The 18,326-nt window shown below is 56.0% G+C and overlaps 1 protein-coding gene across 1 annotated transcript; it reads right to left on the bottom strand.

The window, feature by feature from the left end:
• Positions 1-39: 39 nt before the first annotated feature.
• Positions 40-18,011, bottom strand: CPT2 (carnitine palmitoyltransferase 2; the record flags this gene model as incomplete). Its single annotated transcript, XM_029082140.2, has 5 exons — positions 40-979; positions 3,548-4,849; positions 14,807-14,913; positions 15,000-15,080; positions 17,908-18,011. Coding segments are annotated over 5 exons (1,926 nt in total), but the record flags the coding sequence as incomplete, so codon positions are not given.
• Between the last annotated feature and the right edge of the window lie 315 nt (positions 18,012-18,326).

Genomic DNA, 18,326 nt, shown 5'->3' with positions numbered 1-18,326 from the left:
CCGGTTTGGGGATATTTAAATTAAAACGGCACGTTTCTCTTTGCCCGTGAGCGTCATCATCTTACATTTCCTTAAAAGAATATTTATTGTACATCTGATCAAATCAAGGCAGTCCATTTCAGACGACTGGGACCTCAATCACACCGTCCATTATTAAAAAGCAAATCCAGAGGTCGTCCAAGCCAGCCGGGCCAGAAGCGACCTTCCCCTACCCGTGGGGAGGCTACTCTCACGGAGGGAAGGCGCCTCTGGACTTGGCCTGAGCACATAAAGACCAATCATCTGTACTTCCATTTCATTTTCTTTTTAAACGCTGTGGAGAAGAGAATCTGGAGTTTCAGTAGTAGTTCCCAAGGCGTAGCAAAGTGTGCCCGATCTCTGCGGAGGCAATAAATTACGGTTTTCCAATCCAACGCTCGGGTGAAACGAGCTTTGGCTGCTATTTTAAGACACGATCTGGTCCTACTCCAGACCGGCACGATTGACGGATTAGACGTCCAAGGTCACCGGACCGTTCCCCGTCACCTCCCCGGGATGAGTTACTTCACAAAATCCCCGAGAGAAGGCTGCCTCCCGGTTAACTCTGATTTTTGCCTATCGGGCGCGATTAGGGGTAAGTTCTGTTCCGACAGCGCGTGTCCAAAAGGTTAATTTTGGATGGGTTTCCCGTCCAAGACATTAAATATGTCATCCAAGGACTTGTGCACGCATTGAAGGAAAGCCTTGACGTCTCGGCCGGGGTAAGAGGAGACGTTGCAGCCGATCCAGTCGTCGTGCACGCCGTAGCCGATGCCGAAGCCGTCCGGCACCACCGGCGCGAACCCTCCGAGGTTCACGGCCGGGCTGGTCAGCGTGCTGGTCGACAGGATGTTGTGGTTGATCTGAACGTACGCCGGATCCCGGTAGAAGTCGGGCAAGGAGCCGCCTTTTGCCGCCGCCAAGTACCGCAGCGCGAACAGGTGTCGGTCAAACCCTTGACCTGAGGGAACAGAAGAGCAGCGTGGCTTAGCGGAGAGAGCCCGGGCTTGGGAGTCAGAGGACGTGGGTTCTAATTCCGCCTTCGCCACTTAGCGGTGTGACTGTGGACAAGTCACTTAACTTCTCTGGGCCTCAGTTACCTCATCTGTAAAATGGGGATTAACCATGAGTCTCACATGGGGCAACCTGATTACCCTGTATTTACCCCAGTGCTTAGAACAGTGCTCTGCACATAGTAAGCGCTTAACAAATACCAACATTTATTCTAAACCCGCCTCTGCCACTTGTCTCCTATGTGATCTGGGCAAGTCACTTAACTTCTCTGGGCCTCAGTTACCTCATCTGTAAAATGGGGATTAAAAGTGTGAGGCCCCACGTGGGACAACTTGATTACTCTGTATCTACCCCAGCGCTCAGAACAGTGCTTGGCACGTAGTAAGCCCTTAACAAACACCATTATTATTAATAATAACAGTAAGAGCCAAGGATGTCAGCGCAGGGCGAATTTCTCTACAGACTCAGTCGACCCTAGTCGGGGTACGGCAGAGAAGCAACGTGGCCTAGTAGGTAGGGAACGGCGTCGGAGTTAGAACCTGGGTTTTAACTCGGGCTCCGCCACTTGTTTGCTGTGTGACCCTGGGCAAGTCATTTCACTTCTCTGGGCCTCAGTTACCTCATCCATAAAATGGGGATCAAGACTGTGAGCCCCATGTGGAACATGGCGGTGTCCAACCTGATTAGCTTCATCATCCAATGGTATTTATCGAGCACTTACTGTGTGCACAGCACTGCAGTAAGCTCTGGGGCGAGTACAACACAATAATAGACACATTCCCTGCCCACAGCGAGCTGACAGCAAGAGGAATCTACCCCAGAATTTACTACAGTGCCTGGCACACGGTAAGCACTTAATAAAGGCCGTTAAAAGAAAAAAGTAAAATTAAGTAGGAATCTGTGAATTCCTGCCCGATCCAACAGTGGGCAAGTCACTTCTCTGTGCCTCAGTTACCTCATCTGTAAAATGGGGATAGTCTCCCGGCACGTCAAGCTCGATTAGTCTCCCCCGGCCCCAATTCTCCCCTCTCGCCCACTTTCCCATCTCTAAACCCCAGAACCTCGGCCTCACCCTTGACTCCTCTCTCGCTTTAAACCGGCGCCCTCGGCCCATCACCGAATCCCGCCGGTTCTTCCTCCGCAACAGTCCCAGAACCCTCCCCTTCCTCTCCGTCCAAATGGCCGCCGCATCGAGCCGGGTACTTGCCCCGCCCCGGCTTGACGTCGGCGTCGGCTTCCTCCTCGCTGACCTCCCCTGCCTCCAGCCTCGACCTTCTCCGGTCCAAGCTTCACTCCCCTGGCCAGATCGTGTCTCCCAGACCTCATTTTGCGCCCACCCCCTCACTCCTCAAGCCCCTCCGATGCCTGGACGGCCCCCTGCACGTCGGGCGGAAACCCCCGATCGTTAACTTTCCAGCACGCTCTTCTCCCCCTCTTCCCCAGTTTGCAATCTCTATTGCCCTCAACCTCATCTACTAGCTTGTCTCTTCCTCCCCCGACCCCTTTCTCACTCCCCCCCGAGAGGAGATTCGTTCCCAAGCAGCGAGTCTGACGGCGAGAGAGGAAGCTATGAAGGTGTCAGGGAAGAAGCTTGAAGGTAGCGGGGGGTGCTGCGGCTGGACCTGAGCTGCCTCCAGGCTGGGGCCACAGCGCAGGACCTGAGCGCGGGATGAATTTCTCCAGAGACTCACTCGACGACAGTTGGGGTAGCGCAGAGAAGCAGCGTGTCCTCGAGGACGGGGCCCACAGTCGGGAGACCAGGGTTCTCAGGCTGCGTGTGACCCTGGGCAAGTCATTTCTCTTCCCCTGCTCCTCAGTTACCTCGCAAAAAGGGATCCTATACCTGTTCGCCTTCTAAAAAATAGGCAAAGTTTCAGATGAGTTCAGAGACCTGAATTCTCCCTCAGAGAGCGCCCTCGTTAACCACCACGCCGAAGCTGGTCCGGCACGGGTCTCCTCCGCAGGCCAAAGGGTTGCAAACTTTGCCTGTTTTTTAGTAACCTCGTTTAATGCATCAGGATAGAGAACTACCATTTGTCGAGGGGCTGGGCCTAGGGCTAGAGCATAAATTGTTGATGATGATGATGACGATAATGACGACGATAACTGCCATTTGTTAAGCACTCGCTAAGGGCCGAGCACTGGGGCAGACAGAGGATAATCAGGTCAGTGGGAGTCCCTGTCTCCCAGCTGGAGAGGGAGGGGGAACAGGTATCAAATCCCTTCTGTACAGATGAGGTAACTGAGAAACGGAGAGGGGAAACGACTCGCCCAAGGTCACGCGGCCGGCAAGCGGCGACTCCCGTCCAGGGGGGCCCCTCTGCTTCTGGGCTAATCGGCTGCTCGCAAAGACCGCCCAGCTGGGGGAGGGGCGGGAGGGGGGGCACTCCCTCAGTCAGTCGGTCGTATTTACTGAGCACTTACCGCGTGCAGAGCGCTGCACTAAACCCTCGGGAGAGGACAACACGTAACGGCAGGAGAGAGACATTCCCCGGCCGCCCCACGCCCCACTCACCCATGGCCGCTTCCTTGGTCAACTGGGTGTGGTACTTGGAGCACTGGTCCACCAGGGCCCGGAGCTCCGCCACGTCGTGCCCGGCGGGTGCTCCGACGAAGGCCTCGGAGCAGCGCTTGGTGTGGACGGAGGCGGGCCGCACGGTCTCCGTGCGGCCGTGCTTGAAGGCCGCCGTGCTGCAGGACTCGTAAGTGGCCACCGTCTGGCCGAACTGGCGGAGGAAGGCCATCTGGAAGGCCAGCTGGGCCACCGCGTCCGGACTCACCTTGCGCTTCTTCAGAAACCCCTTCCCCCCCTTGTGGAACTGGACGAAGTCCACGGTCAGGGAGCCCGTGGCCGCGTCGAACCTCTCCCGGGCCTTGGCGATCCCGGCCCGCAGGGCGTCGTTGAGCACGAAGTCGAGCCTCCTCACGGCCGCGTCGGCCGGGGCGGGGAGGGGCTCGTGGGGCGAGACGGCGGGCGCCCGGGTGCTGTCCCCGAACACCTCGTTGAAGAACCTGAGCACGGCCACCCCGTCGCCCCAGGCGTGTTCGAAGTTGACGGCCGCCTGCCCGTCGGCGGCGACGATGAGGTTGAAGGACTTGTCGAACCAGCGGTTGGTCCCGTCCCCGTGCAGCATGCTGTGGGACAGGTGGACCGGGTCGCGGATGGGGGAGTCGTCCAGGCACAGGCAGAAGACGGCCGAGTCCACGGCCCGCAGGGCCTCCGCGTTGCCGCTGTTGAGCAGCTCCCGCCTCAGCCCCGCCCAGACGTCGCGGTCTTCGCCGGTCAGGTAGGCCAGCGGGAACTCGGGCCGGGGGCTGCCGTCGGCCAGGACGGACCGCAGGCGGGCCCCGACCTCGGCGGCCGGGACCGCGTTCCCGTCCCGGTCCAGGACGTCGAAGACGTAGAGGTTCCCCCTCCTCAGCACGAGGAGGTGCCTGGCCGTCTCGTCGGTGAACAGCTCGTCCCGCCCCGGCTTCGGGACGCGGGTCGAGTTGAAGAGCCGGAAGTACTGCGACATGTCCAGCGGGTAGGCGTTGAGCAGGTAGGCGCCGTACCAGGAGAGGGAGGGCGGCACCCACCGGATGATCCTCTTGAAGGCGTCCGTGTCGCTCCTGGCCGGGTCGAGGTGGAAGACCTCCGGCTCCAGGAGGCCCGCCCGCAGCGTCTTCAGGAAGCGCACGGCCGACACCGTCAGGTTCGTCGCCCGGACCAGCTGGTCGTTGTACTCGGGCTTCGGGTCGGGGTTGAAAGATATGAACGGATTAAAATTCAGCACGACGGGGTCGCGGGCTGCCAGGTACATATCGAACCAGGGACCTGGGAAGGGAGCGAAGTCATTCATTCGTCCGATCGTATTTATCGAGCTCTGACTGCGCGCCGCGCGCCGTCCCGACCGCTCGGGAGAGCGCCGTATGGCGATAAACATTCATTCGTTCATTCGGGCGTATTCGGTGAGCGCTTACCGCGTGCAGGGCACCGAACTAAGCGCTTGGAAAGTGCAATTCAGAGATAGAGACGATCCCCGCCCGCAACGGGCTCACAGTCTAGGAGGGGGGAGACACGCATCGAAAGCAAACGGGCATCGATAGCATCACTATAAATAGAATTATAGATGAATACACATCCAAAAAGGTACACAGGCATTAATGTCAATAAGTAGAATTACAGATACGTACCTATATACACAAGTGCTGTGGGAGCGGGTCGGGGCGATGGGGAGGGGGAGTTGAGGGAAAGGGGGGGGCTTAGTCTGGGAAGGCCTCCTGGAGGAGGTGAGCCTTCAGTAGGGCTTTGAAGCGGGGAAGTGTGATTGTTTGGCGGATTTGAGGAGGGAGGGCGTTCCAGGCCAGTGGTAGGACGTGGGCCGGGGGTCGACGGCGGGACGGGCGAGAACGGGGGACGGTGAGGAGGTGAGCGGCCCCAGAGGAGCGGAGCGTGCGGGCCGGGCCGGAGAAGGAGGGAAGGGAGGTGAGGTAGGAGGGGGCAAGGGGACGGTCAGCTTTGAAGCCAGCAGTGAGGAGTTTTGCGGAGGTTGAGAGGCAACCGCTGGAGATTTTGGAGGGGAGGGGTGACATGCCCGGAGCGTTTCTATAGAAAGATAATCCGGGCAGCGGAGTGAAGTATAGATTGAAGTGGGGAGAGACAGGAGGTTGGGAGGTAGAAAGGAGGCCGACGCGGCGGTCCGATCAGGATAGGATGAGTGTCTGTACTAATGTGATAGCGGTTTAGATGGAGAGGAAAGGGCAGATCTCGGCGAGGTTGTCAAGGTGAGATGGGCAGGTTTTGGTGACGGATTGGATGTGTGGGGTGAATGAGAGCGAAACAGATGCCTTCGCTGCCCACAACGAGCTTACAGTCTAGAGGGGGAGACAGACATTAGTATCGGTAAATAAATGAGATAATAATGATGTTGGTATTTGTTAAATGTTTACTACGTGCACAGCACTGTCCTAAGGGCTGCGGTAGATACAGGGGAATGATATGTACGTAAGTGCCGGGGGGCCCGCGACGGGGGGATGAATAGAGGGAGCAAGCCAGGGTGACGCAGAAGGGAATGAGGAAAGGGGGGCTTGTTGTACCTTGGATAAAACTTTGAAGAGTAAATTTGTACAGGCAAAGACAGATAATCCGGGAGAGCCATTCCGGGAGGAAATGTGTCCCACCGTTACGGAGTTCGGAAATGCGCGTGCAGCGGATTCCTTTCTCAAATCGTTCCTACGCTCCCTTCCTTGGGGCCGGGTGCCCACAAATCCCCCCTTGCCTCTCCCCGAGGCAACTAGGGGCCCAGGTCCCAGCCTCTCTACTGATAACAGAAATACTATCCTGGTGTCCGTTCAGTGCTTACTCTGTGCCAAGCACCGTGCCGAGCGACACGATACATTCAGATCGGCTGCAGGGTGGGGAATCTCCGTTTTCCAGTTGCGGAAAACCGAGGACAGGAGAGGTGAAATGACTTGCTCAAGGTCGCCCAGCCGGTAAGGGGAACCCAGATCTCTCGGCTCCCTGTCCCGGAATCGACGAAATTGAAGTCCGAGATGCCATCACCGCCAACGCCACCATCCTTCTCCTCGCCACCGACCCTGCTGTCCTCTCCTTCGGCGATTCGGCCGAGCGGGAGGAGCGTGGGGGGTCCGGAGACCTGGGTTCTCCTCCCAACTCCGCCCCGACCTACTGCGGGACCTTGGGCAAGTCGCTCACATTCTCCGGAAAGATGAGAACGTCGCCCTCTCCGATGGAACGGGTCAAGCCGCGCGGCACAGCGTCGGTTCGGTGCACCTGCCTTCCAGCGGTAAAGCAGCCCTCGGACGACAGCAGCACGGTAGACCCTGACCCGGGCCTGAGGTGGTACAATACTGAAGAGGCGAGGTTCCCGTCCTCAAGGAATTTACAATCCAGTGGGGAAGACGGGCGGGTAGAAATCAAATGAGGTCGAAAGGAAAAGCGTGGCTACAGTCGGCATGAGGGAGAATACGGGAAGAAGAAAGCCAAAAGAAGCGGAGTGAAGCAGCGTGGCTTAGTGGATAGAGCCTAGGCCCGGGAGTCAGAAGAACCCGGGTTCGAAACGCAGCTCTGCCGCACATCTGCTGTGGGACCTTGGACCAAGTCACTTAACATCTCTGGGCCTCTGTTATCTCATCTGAAAAGTGGGGATTGAGACTCTGAGTCCCACGCGGGGCGGGGACTGTGTCCAATATGATTAATTAACCAGTGTTTAGAAGAGTTCTCGGCACGTAGTAAGCACTGAACGAGTGCTATCGTCGTCATTATTATTACGACTAATAAGAATAACTGGGTGTATATAAATTTCTCCCGATCGCTCACGTGTACCCACCCCCCGTGCTCCTCGCTGGGGTGACAGGACCAGGAGCCGAGGAGATGAACTGGGGAACGCCTCGAAGAAGTGCCTCCAGATTCTAGACTGAAAGCTCACTGTGGGCGGGGAATGTGTCTGTTTATCGTTATATTGTACTCTCCCAAGCGCTCAGTACCGTCCTCTGCCCACAGTAAGCGCTCAATAAATACGATCGACCGAAGAGGAACGGCTTAGAGAAGCAGCGTGGCCCAGGGGATACGGCACGGGCCTGAGAGTCAGGGGACCTGGGTTCTACTCCCAGCTCCTCCATTTGTCTGCTGTGTGACCTTGGGTAAGTCACTTCACTTCCCTGGACCGCCGCTACCCCGTAGCGTCCCTGTGTGGGACGGCGACTGTGTCCAACCCGATTGACTCGTATCTACCCCGGCGCTTAGTACGGCGCCTGGAACATAGTAAACGCTAAAGAAATAGCAAATAAATTAAAAAAAGGGAGAGCTGCGGCCTGGCAGATCCGAAGGAAGTTCCAGGCAGGGGGAGGCGCGTGAGCAACGAGTCGGAGAGAGGAGAGTCGTGAACGAGGTGAGCTTGGAAGGAGCAAAGAGTTTGAGCTGGGGAATGGTGGGTGAAGAGAGCAGGTAATAATGATAATTATGGCATTTGTGAAGCGCTTACTGTGTGCCAAGCACTGTTCTAAGCGCTGGGGTGGAGACAGGCAGATCGGCTTGGACAGCGCCTGTCCCACGTGGGGCTCACAGTCTCATTCCCCATTTTACAGAGGAGGTAACTGAGGCACAGAGAATTAAGTGACTTGCCCGAGGTCACACAGCAGACAAATGGCGGAACCGGGATTAGAACCCACGCCCTCTGACTCCCAAGCCCGGGCTCTCTCCACTGAGCCACGCTGCTTCACGACAGAACCTGGACTGTAGTTTAGGACACTCAGAAAGGAAGAGACTTAGGTCCACTATCTCCAGCAGGCCACCCCTAGGTGATACAACCCGGGCATGGGAGTTAGAAATAATAATAATGTTGGTATTTGTTAAGCGCTTACTATGTGCAGAGCACTGTTCTAAGCGCCGGGGTAGGTACGGGATAACCAGGTCGTCCCACGTGAGGCTCACGGTTAATCCCCATTTTACAGATGAGGTAACTGAGGCCCAGAGAAGTGAAGCGACCTGCCCCCAGTCACACAGCTGACAGGTGGCAGAGCCGGGAGTCGAACCCGTGACCTCTGACTCCGAAGTCCAGGCTCTTTCCGCCGAGCCATGCTGCTTCAAAGACCTGGGTTCTAACCCTGGCTCTTTCAAATGTCTGCTGTGTGACCTCAGGCAAGTCACTTAATTCCTCTGGGCCTCAGTTACCTCATCTGTAAAAGGGGGATTAAGACTGTGAGGCCCACGTGGGACAGAGGCTGTATCCAACCTGATTAGCTTGTATCTACACCAGCGCTTAGAACAGTGCTTGGTCCATAGTAAGTACCCTATCAGTGGAAAGAGCCTGGGCTTGGGAGTCGGAGGTCATGGGTTCGAATTCCGGGTCTGCCACCTGTCAGCTGTGTGACCGTAAGCAAGTCACTTCACTTCTCTGGGCCTCAGTTCCCTCATCTGTAAAATGGGGATTAACCGTGAGCCTCACGTGGGACGACCTGATCACCCTGTATCTGCCCCGGCGCCTAGAACGGTGCTCTGCACATAGTAAGCGCTTAAATACCGACATTATCATCATCATCTTATTATCAGAGGCTGCGGCAGGCTTTCGAATCCTCCACACGGCTCAGGACTCTGCGTGAGACTCGAGGGCTGTGAGGAAATAGGAAACAAGCCAAGATCCTTGCAGAGGAGCCAGGAGAAACAGCGGAGATGGGGGGAAGCCGGGGAGGGGGCAGGCGGGAGTTGATAAAAGCCAGAGGACGACGCCATCCCTCATCCGCCTCTACCTGGCTGGAGGGAGAGGCTTCCAGCTCTAAGGCAGAGACCGCATTTCTCCCCACCCAACTCCACCCCGCCTCCGATCCCGGCCGTCGAAGAGTGGGAACGGGTTACACCGCGGTCGGATTTTAGAAGAGGCGCCCAACCAGAAAAATCTAAGCGTCTGATTCCGAGGTGTCAGCTGGCCCTTAGGACGGTTGGAACGTCGATATCCAGTTGGCCCGCCTGTGCTCCTTAGCCGCAGGGAAATTCTCTGGTCCCGCGCTAAGCGCTGCACTGCCTGTGCTGCTGGGTCTGATGGGGAGGGGCCCCGCGTCACGGGCACACCGGTCCTCGCCCCCGGGTTCGCCTCACAATCGCTTGCAAGAGCAGGGGTGGCCGAACCCCACGAACTCAAGAGTCGCAAACCGAAAAAACACGAGACAGCCGAAAGCCGAGGTAACCGAGGCGTGGAGGAGTGAGATGACTTGTCCAAGGTAGCCCGGCGGACGAGTGGAGGATCAGGGAGGGGAACGCGGGTCCTTCTGATTCCCAGGCCCGTGCTCTATGCACTAGGCGGGCTGCTTCTGATTCCTTTCGTTGGAATTCCCGAGAAGGGGGAGAGGTGGTGGAGAGCATAGATTCCTGGGACGGAGGCTTAAATTCCTGGGATGGAGGCGAACCCACCCAGACTGCAGCCCCCCGTCGCCGCCATGGTAACAAATAATAAAATAGCCAGCCACATAGCAAGGGAAGGAAGGTCAAGGGGCTTGCGGGTCATAGTCGGGGCACGAATCAAATCAGGGGGAAAGGTTTATTTTGCGATATATTAATCGTATTTATTGAGCACTCTGTGCAGAGCACCCTGGGAGAATACAATATAACTCATATAATACGACATTGATTCTAATATCTCGGGATGGACTTCAATCGGACGTGCTCATTGCAAACTTACGTTCTATGGGGGGGAACGGACATTAAATAGATTACAAATATATACCTGAGTGCCATGGGGCTGAGTCGGGGTGGGGAATAAAGGGAGCAAACCAGGGTGATTCGGAAGGGAGTGGGAGAAATTTTTAAAGTTCATTTATAAGAACAGTAACCGGCAGATCGCTGCTCAGCACCAAAGCTCAGCTCTTCCAGAAGCGCCTCTAAAAACTCCTTTGGAGGGAAGAGCGGAGAACGGAAGAGCCTCTCTGTAAGGAGAGAGGCAGGGAAGGCCAATGCTTGGCATGAGCCGGGGAAATAGCGGGAATTTCAGCTGTGTTCTGGGCTATTCCAAGAGAGGCTTCACCTGAGGCAGTTGGAATTCCATTCCCTCCTCCCCTCTGTAGAATGAGCAAAGGTCGGGGGCTGAACTGGCCACAGGCTTGATTTTTCTCGCCGAAAGACATCTCAGAAATCAGAGCTGACCCGCCGGCGGGTTCTAGTAGAGGAGGGGACGTCGCCGGCTCACCTTGCCCTGCGGCCAGACGTCCGCCGTCCGCAGCGTGGCCTCACAGAGAAGCAGCATGGCCTAGTGGATAGAGCACGGGCCTGGGAGTCAGTAGGTCATGGGTTCTAATCTCCGCTCCACCACTTGTCTGCTGTGTGACCTGGAGCAAGTCACTTTACTTCTCGGGGCCTCAGTTCCCTCATCTGTAAAATGGGGATTAAATACATAATGATAATAATAATAACTGGCATTTAAGTGCTTACCGGGTGCCAAGAAATGTACTAAGCGCCGGAGTGGATGCAAGCAAATCGGCTCAGACACCGTCCCTGTCCCTCGTGGGGCTCACAGTCTCAATCCCCATTTGACAGATGAGGTAACTGAGGCACAGAGACGTAAAGTGACTTGCCCAGGGTCACCCAGAAGACACGTGGCGGGGCCGGGATTAGAACCCACAACCTTCTGACTCCCAGGCCCGTGCTCTATCCACTAGGCCACGTTGCTTCTCCGTGAGCCCCGCGAGGGACAGGGACTGTGTCGAACTCGATTTACTTGTATCCACCTCAGCTCTTAAGAGAATGGCTGGCACAATTTAAGTTCTTAACAAATGGCACTAATTATTACCAATTATTATCATTATTAACATCCAAGAGCCACTTTCTGCACCCTTTCAAAAAAACCCAGATTATAGTCGTTCTCTCGAAGTGAGGGTGAGGAAGAGCCCATTGCGTGGTCTAGCTTCACCGTCAGGGAACCTCTGAGAAAACCATTTCACAAAGCGTGAGATGTTGCTCCATCCCTATCCCTGAGGAGAGATGTGTAGGAGGGCAACCATTAGCCAAATCCCCCAGGCCCACAGCGTTGGTGTTAACGTTGGAGACAGAATCCCGGGATAGACCGTAAGCTCATTAATAACAATAAACAATAACGATGGTATTTAAGTGCTTACTATGTGTCCGGCACTGTTCTAAGCGCTGGAGTAGATGCAAGCTAATCGGGTCGGACACAGTCCCCGTCCCACGTGGGGCTCTCAGTCTTAATCCCCGTTTCCCAGATGATAATAATGTTGGTATTTGTTAAGCGCTTACTATGTGCAGAGCACTGTTCTAAGCGCTGGGGTAGATACAGGGTCATCAGGTGGTCCCACGTGGGGCTCCCAGTCTTCATCCCCATTTTACAGATGAGGGAACTGAGGCCCAGAGAAGTGAAGTGACTCGCCCCCAGTCACACAGCTGACAAGGGGCGGGGCAGGGATTCGAACTCATGACCTCGGACCCCCAAGCCCGTGCTCTTTCCACTGAGCCACGCTGCGTCTCAGATGAGGAAACTGAGGCCCAGAGAAGTGAAGCGACTTACCCGAGGGGACACAGCAGAAAGTGGCAGAGTCGGTAGTAGAACCCAGGTCCTCCCAGGCCCGTGCTCTATCATGTACTCTCCCGAGTGCTCGGTACAGTGCTCTGCACCCAGCTAGCACTCAGTAAATAGGACCGATTGATGGGCCATCAGCCTGGCTCAAGGTGGTCTCGGTTAAAGTAGCATTGACAAATGACCAGTCACTAACCTAAAAGCTACGTGTCGCTTTTTTTCCTTTCCTTTTCTCCATTTCTCTCTCTCTGTTCTCATTTTCTTCCTCCTTTGTCTCGTCTATTCTGTTCTGTCTCCTTTTGAAAATTTATTGTTCTTCCTCTTTCTGTCTCCTTTCCCTGTTCTTAAAGACACAAAAAGGGAAAAGAAATAACCACGCTACTCGGTGGAACTAAGCAGCTGCCAGAACTCGCTCCTTTCCAGCTGCTTCCTCTCCTCTGGAGAATTTGGTTGAAAATCTCGAAGTCGGACCGGCAAGTTTCCAGGCACTTACCTCTTGGACGGAGGAGCGAAAGAAATACTCATTAAGGAGAGGAAAAAAGAATATTCCCTTAGTGGAAAAGAAGAAACAAGCCTCTGAACTGAAGGCAGGGAAGGAGATGGGGTGGAAATGGTGATCTTGCCCAACGTGATACTGACTAAATCTAACCCTGGGCAAAGCCTGCAGAATGATGATGATGATGATGATGTTGGTATTTGTTAAGCGCTTACTATGTGCCGAGCACTGTACTAAGCGCTGGGGTAGATACAGGGTAATCGGGTCGTCCCACGTGAGGCTCACAGTTAATCCCCATTTTACAGATGAGGTAACTGAGGCACAGAGAAGTGAAGTGACTTGCCCACAGTCACACGGCTGGAAAGTGGCAGAGCTGGGATTCGAACTCATGACCTCTGACTCCCAAGCCCGTGCTCTTTCCACTGAGCCATGCTGCAGAACATAGGTGGGTTTTTCCAAACACATTTTCTGGTGCTAATAATGACGATACTAATGATAATGGAATTCCGTGAAGTCCTTACTGTGTTCCAGTCACTGTGCTAAGCCCTGGGTGGATACAACCCATGCAGATCGGACACGGTCCCCGTTCCCCATGGGGCTCCCGATCTACGGGGGAGGGAAAGCAGATATTTAATCCCCATTTGACAGATGAGGAAACTGAGGCACAGAGAAGTTAAGGGACTTGCCTGAGGTCACACAGTAAGCAAGTGGCGGGGCCAGAAATAGAACCCAGGCTTCTGCCTCCCAGGCCTGGGCTCTTTCCAGTGGAATACACTTCTCTGGGTAGTATTTTTTTTTATGGTATCTGTTAAGTGCTTACTATGTGCCAGGCACTGTACTAAGCTCTGGGGTAGATGGAGAAGCAGTGCGGCCTACTGGATAGAGCACAGGCCTAGGAGCCAGAAGGACCTGGGTTCTAATCCCGTCTATGCCGCCCGTCGGCTGTGTGACCGTGGGTAAATCGCTTAATTTCTCTGTGCCTCAGTTCCCTCAACTGTAAAATGGGGAGTAAGGCTGTGAGCCCTATGTGGGACATGGACTGTGTCCTGTTCCTACCCCAGTGCTTAGAACGGGTCCTAGCCCACAGTGAGAGCTTAACAAATACCCCAATTATTATTATTATTATTCAAGCTAATCAGGTTGGTCACAGACCCAGATTGGACTCACAGTCTTAATCCCCGTTTTACAGATGAGGTAACTGAGGCTCAGAGAAGTGAAGTGAGTTGCCCAAGGTCACCCAGCAGACAAATGGCAGAGCTGGGATTAGAATCCAGGTCCTTCCGACTCGGGGGCCTGTGCCCTACTCATTGGGCCACCCTGCTTCTCACAGATTTTAATCTGAATCTGCCCGTGGTCAAGTCTGACTGCCGGTGCCCCGGGTCACTGGCAGGGACCGGCCAAGCCTACCGAGGGATCGCTGCCTCCTGCAGCCTGTTCCCTGACCCCGTCCCTCCTTCTCCAGGAGGTCACGGAAACCTGGAGTCCAGGGAGGCCGGAAGCGGGGTGGGGGTGAGCTCTGTTCTTAATTGATGGAAGACAGCTAATGGAGGAAACCGGGCAGAGCTTGCAACTGCACCGAAACTTGTTTTAACCTTTGCCCCGAGGCCGACAACCGGAGTTTCCACATTAACTGCTTTAACAAAACGAGTCCACGCTGCAATAAACAAGAGGGAAAGTGATCCAAAGAGCAAATCCTGACCAATTCTTGGCCAAAGAGCCAGTCACGTCACCAATAACCCAACCCCGGCGAAGAATTCATATCCAAGGATGCAGCCTCAAGCAAATTAATCCCTATTTCCATGACCTTCCAAGTCCGAGGCTCTTTAGCCCCAGCTGATTAGTGGCTCAAGTAAGAGTAGAAAATTCCCTTCACTCATCTGAGGAAAAAGACTGTCCTCATCAGTCCTTATACGACACACATGGAGTCTGCAGTTCTTCCCCTCTCCAATAAAGGGATGTTTTTGCGATGAATTTTCGGGCTTTGTCCACGCTGCCAAACCGCCAAAGTGGCTAGGTTTCCCTTGACAGCCCCTGAGGTAAACAGAGCTCCTTGGTCAGCTTCCTTCATTTGGCATTCTCTCACTCAGGGGATCAAATATTCAATCTCATCGACTCCATTACTGAGCCATTCCTCTTTGAAACTGGACCCCCAAATTCGTTTATGGAAAGAGAACAGGTACCCAAGTCCTCCAGTACAGAACAAGAATGATTCCCTAGCCTCTATTATTTCACTCTTTACTTAGCCCAAGCCGCCTACCTGAAATATAACTCGTATGCTTGTTCTGCTTATCTTGGAGAACCAGCTGTTCGTGTAATTCCTTCCCGATTCCGTTTTCAAAACGTTTGCAAAGTTGCTCTGTGTTCCTGAAATGGGCAGAGACACCAGACTTTTAGAGTTCATATACCCAAAACATAATTCAAGATGCTATCGAAGGGCTGTTGAGCCCTACCTGAATTGGCTGTCATCTAAAAGAGGCTTTTGGGCATTCAGGTATCTTCTCATGGTGTCTTCTAGCTTGGGAATAGGCAGGCTGGAAAAAAAAAAAGGCAAAAATCAGTTTTACAGAGAGGAGAGTTTATGTGCCAAATCCTCCTGAAACAAGATTAATTTAATAATAATAATGTTGGTATTTGTTAAGCGCATACTCTGTGCAGAGCACTGTTCTAAGCGCTGGGGTAGATACAGGGTCATCAGGTTGTCCCGTGTGAGGCTCACGGTTAATCCCCATTTTATAGATGAGGTAACTGAGGCCCAGAGAAGTCAAGTGACTTGCCCTCAGTCACGCAGCTGACAAGTGGCTAGAGCTGGGACTCGAACCCATGACCTCTGACTCCAAAGCCCACGCTCTTTCCACTGTGAGTTCTGAGTCACAAAAACTAATGGGTGTGGTGGATTTTACCTCGCCTAACTGGTGTCAGTGCTAGTAGAAGCTTGTGATTTTTTTTTTAAATTGCTCATTATGGGCCACTTTGCTTCGGAAACTAAAATTCATAACCACATGAGAGCTGGCCTCAACAGAAGCCTGTCTTTAAACCATAATCATCCCCCCCTAAACTGGGTCTTCCCTGTCTTTACTATCTGTGGTCTGTCAACCAGAATGTTTGTTTTTAGGGACGGACACGTGTGGGTGACTGGTCCTTCTGCTGTCTGATATAGTTTTTAATAAATGAATATACCATTACTGAGCACCTATGTGCAGAGTCCTGTACTAAGCGCTTGGAAGAGTACAACTGAACAGAGTTCGTAGACAGGTTCCCTGGCCACAAGGAGATTAGAGCGTAGCGAGGGCGACGGATGTTAAATAAATTACAGATACGTACATCGCTGCCGTGGGGCTGAGGGAGGGTGAATACCAAGTACCCAAAGTGCGGGATGCAGCGCCAAGTGCTAAATTGTGTTTATGGAAGGAATTCATTCATTCAAACATATCGATCGAGTGCTTACTCTGTGCAGGGCACTGCGCTAAGCGCTCGGCATGTACGACTCAATTCACGACCCACCGCGTTACAGCAATCCAGGTTAGAAATTAGCCTGAATGCCGACTACATCACGTCTTCAAAAACGGGTAAATAGTCTTATTTCCAGTGGATGTTGTAATTCATTCGTCCGATCACATTTATTGAGCGCTTCCCGTGTGCGGAGCACCGTACTAAGCGCCGGGAAAGCGGAAACGTGTGAAACGAAGAGGACGGCGATCTAAGTCCTCGAGCGGGACGAGCCAGCGGCAAGAGCGGCGGGCCTGGGAGTCAGGAGCCCTGGGTTCAGATCCCCGCTCCACCACCTGTCTGCCGCGTGACCTCGGACCTGCAAAATGGGAGCGAAATTCTCCTCCCTCTGACTTTAGGGCAGGAGCCCCACGTGGGAAGGAGACTGGGGCCAACCTGATTAGCTGGCATCCACCCCAGCGCTTAGCACGGTGCCAGGGGTTTAACAAATACCATTTAAAAAAGCAAAAAGTAAAGGGATCCTCTCGGATCCTCCCGCCGGGCCTCCACGGTGGGCCTGATTTATTTTTAGCACCGGTTGTTACTTTGTTACTCCGCGCTTCCCGGGCGGCCACTCGATAAATGTCGCCGCTACTATTTATAAACCCCAACGGGCCGGGGGGTTCGGCGATCCCGGACCGTCGCCGCGGATCCTGGAGGTCGTCGGGGTCGTCGCTCTCACGACGACCTTCCTGACTGCTAGGACGGGAGTCCTGAAGAACGTCCTTAATCTGGGAAAGAAAAGGTTCCGCTGCCCGCGGAAAAGCTTTGTAGGGTACGGTCTCCCTCGGCCGCAGGGTCACGAAAAATGTCCAAGTGACGAGGAGGGGCTTTGTTCGGCTCTTATACCGGACGCCAAGCCCGGGCGTCGTGCAGGGAGCAGCAGATGGGACGGGACTGGACCGGTGACCGGGCCCGGGAGCTGGGGGGGGGTCACCCCGAGGGCCGGGCTCGGGCATCGGTCCCGCCACGGTGGGGCCGAGTTCTGCCCCGCCCCGGGGGTGATGCTGTGTCCGGGGGGCCCCTGCTCGGCCCAGGCCGGGGGTGGGGCTGCCCAGGGACCCTCCAAAGTGGAAGGCCGGGCTGGGGAGGGGTCACCCCTGCGGCTGGACCGGGGCGGCCAGGCCCGCCTCCTCACCTCTCCCCTAGTTGGAGGCCCAAGGGGAGGGGAGGGAAGGGCAGGGGGCGGTCCAAGGGGGTGGAGGAGGGGAGGGCGAGGGCCTGGGCCGGGGGGGGGGACGGAGGGGGTCCTGTCCCGGGGGGGGCGGGGGAGTCGGGAGTGGGCCATGCCGTTTGCAGGGGTGAGGGTGGGGGGGGGGGTCCCGCCTGGGGGGGGAGAAAAAAGGGTCCCGGGCCGAGGAAGGCGGGCAAGAGGAAGGGGTCCTGGTCTGGGGGGGCAGGGGGAGGCAGGCCGGGGGGCGGTGGGGAGGTCTGGGTGTGTGTGGAATTTAAAGGATCCTGGTCTGCGGGCGGAAGGGGAGGCAGGCCGGGGGGCGGGGTGTGTGTGTGTGTCATTGTGTTTGGGGGGGTGTATTTAAGGGGTCCTGGCCTGGGGGGGTAAGGGGAGGCAGGCCGGGGGGCGGTGGGGTTGGGCTTGTGTGGGTGTGTTCAGGGGGGTCCTGGTCTGCACATAGTAAGCGCTCAATAAATACGACTGGGTGAAGAGATGAATGAATGAATGCGGGTGGAAGGGGGAGGCAGGCCGGGGGACGGTGGGCTCGGGCGTGTGTGTGTGTGTTTAGGGGGTCCCGGTCTGGGGGCGGGCGATGCGGTGGGGGAGCGAGGCTGGGGGTCGGGGGGCCGTCCCGCAGGGGGTCCGGGGTCTGTCGGTGGCGGGGAGGGTCCCGCGGGGGGGAGGTGGGGGTGGCTCACCGGGGCAGGCTCTGCTGGTAGTGCAGGGTGGGCACCGGGCTCCGCTGCAGGAAGTCTCCGGCTCCCCCGATCTGGCGGCGCGGACCCCCGCCCCACCCCGGGCCCCGACCCCCCCGGCCCCCCCACCCCCGGCCCCCGCCCCGCAGCCAGCGCCAAGCCATGGCCCCGCCGGTCCCGGCCCCGGCCGCCCGCCTCCCCGCACACCCACGGACGGGGACACGGACGGAGCAAGGCCGCCTCTTCCGGGCCGGCCGCGGGGGACCGCCCCGCCGCTCGCAGACACGCCCCGCCGGGGGCCGGACGCCGCCGGGCCCTCCCGGACCCCATCGGACGCCACCGGACCCCGCCGGACCCCATCGGACGCCGCCGGACCCCGCCGGACCCCACCGGACCCCATCGGACAGGACCGGACCCCGTCG

The sequence above is a fragment of the Ornithorhynchus anatinus genome, chromosome 17, assembly GCF_004115215.2.
Source record: "Ornithorhynchus anatinus isolate Pmale09 chromosome 17, mOrnAna1.pri.v4, whole genome shotgun sequence".
Taxonomy (NCBI): domain Eukaryota; kingdom Metazoa; phylum Chordata; class Mammalia; order Monotremata; family Ornithorhynchidae; genus Ornithorhynchus; species Ornithorhynchus anatinus.
This window is presented reverse-complemented; position numbering and strand designations above follow the sequence as displayed.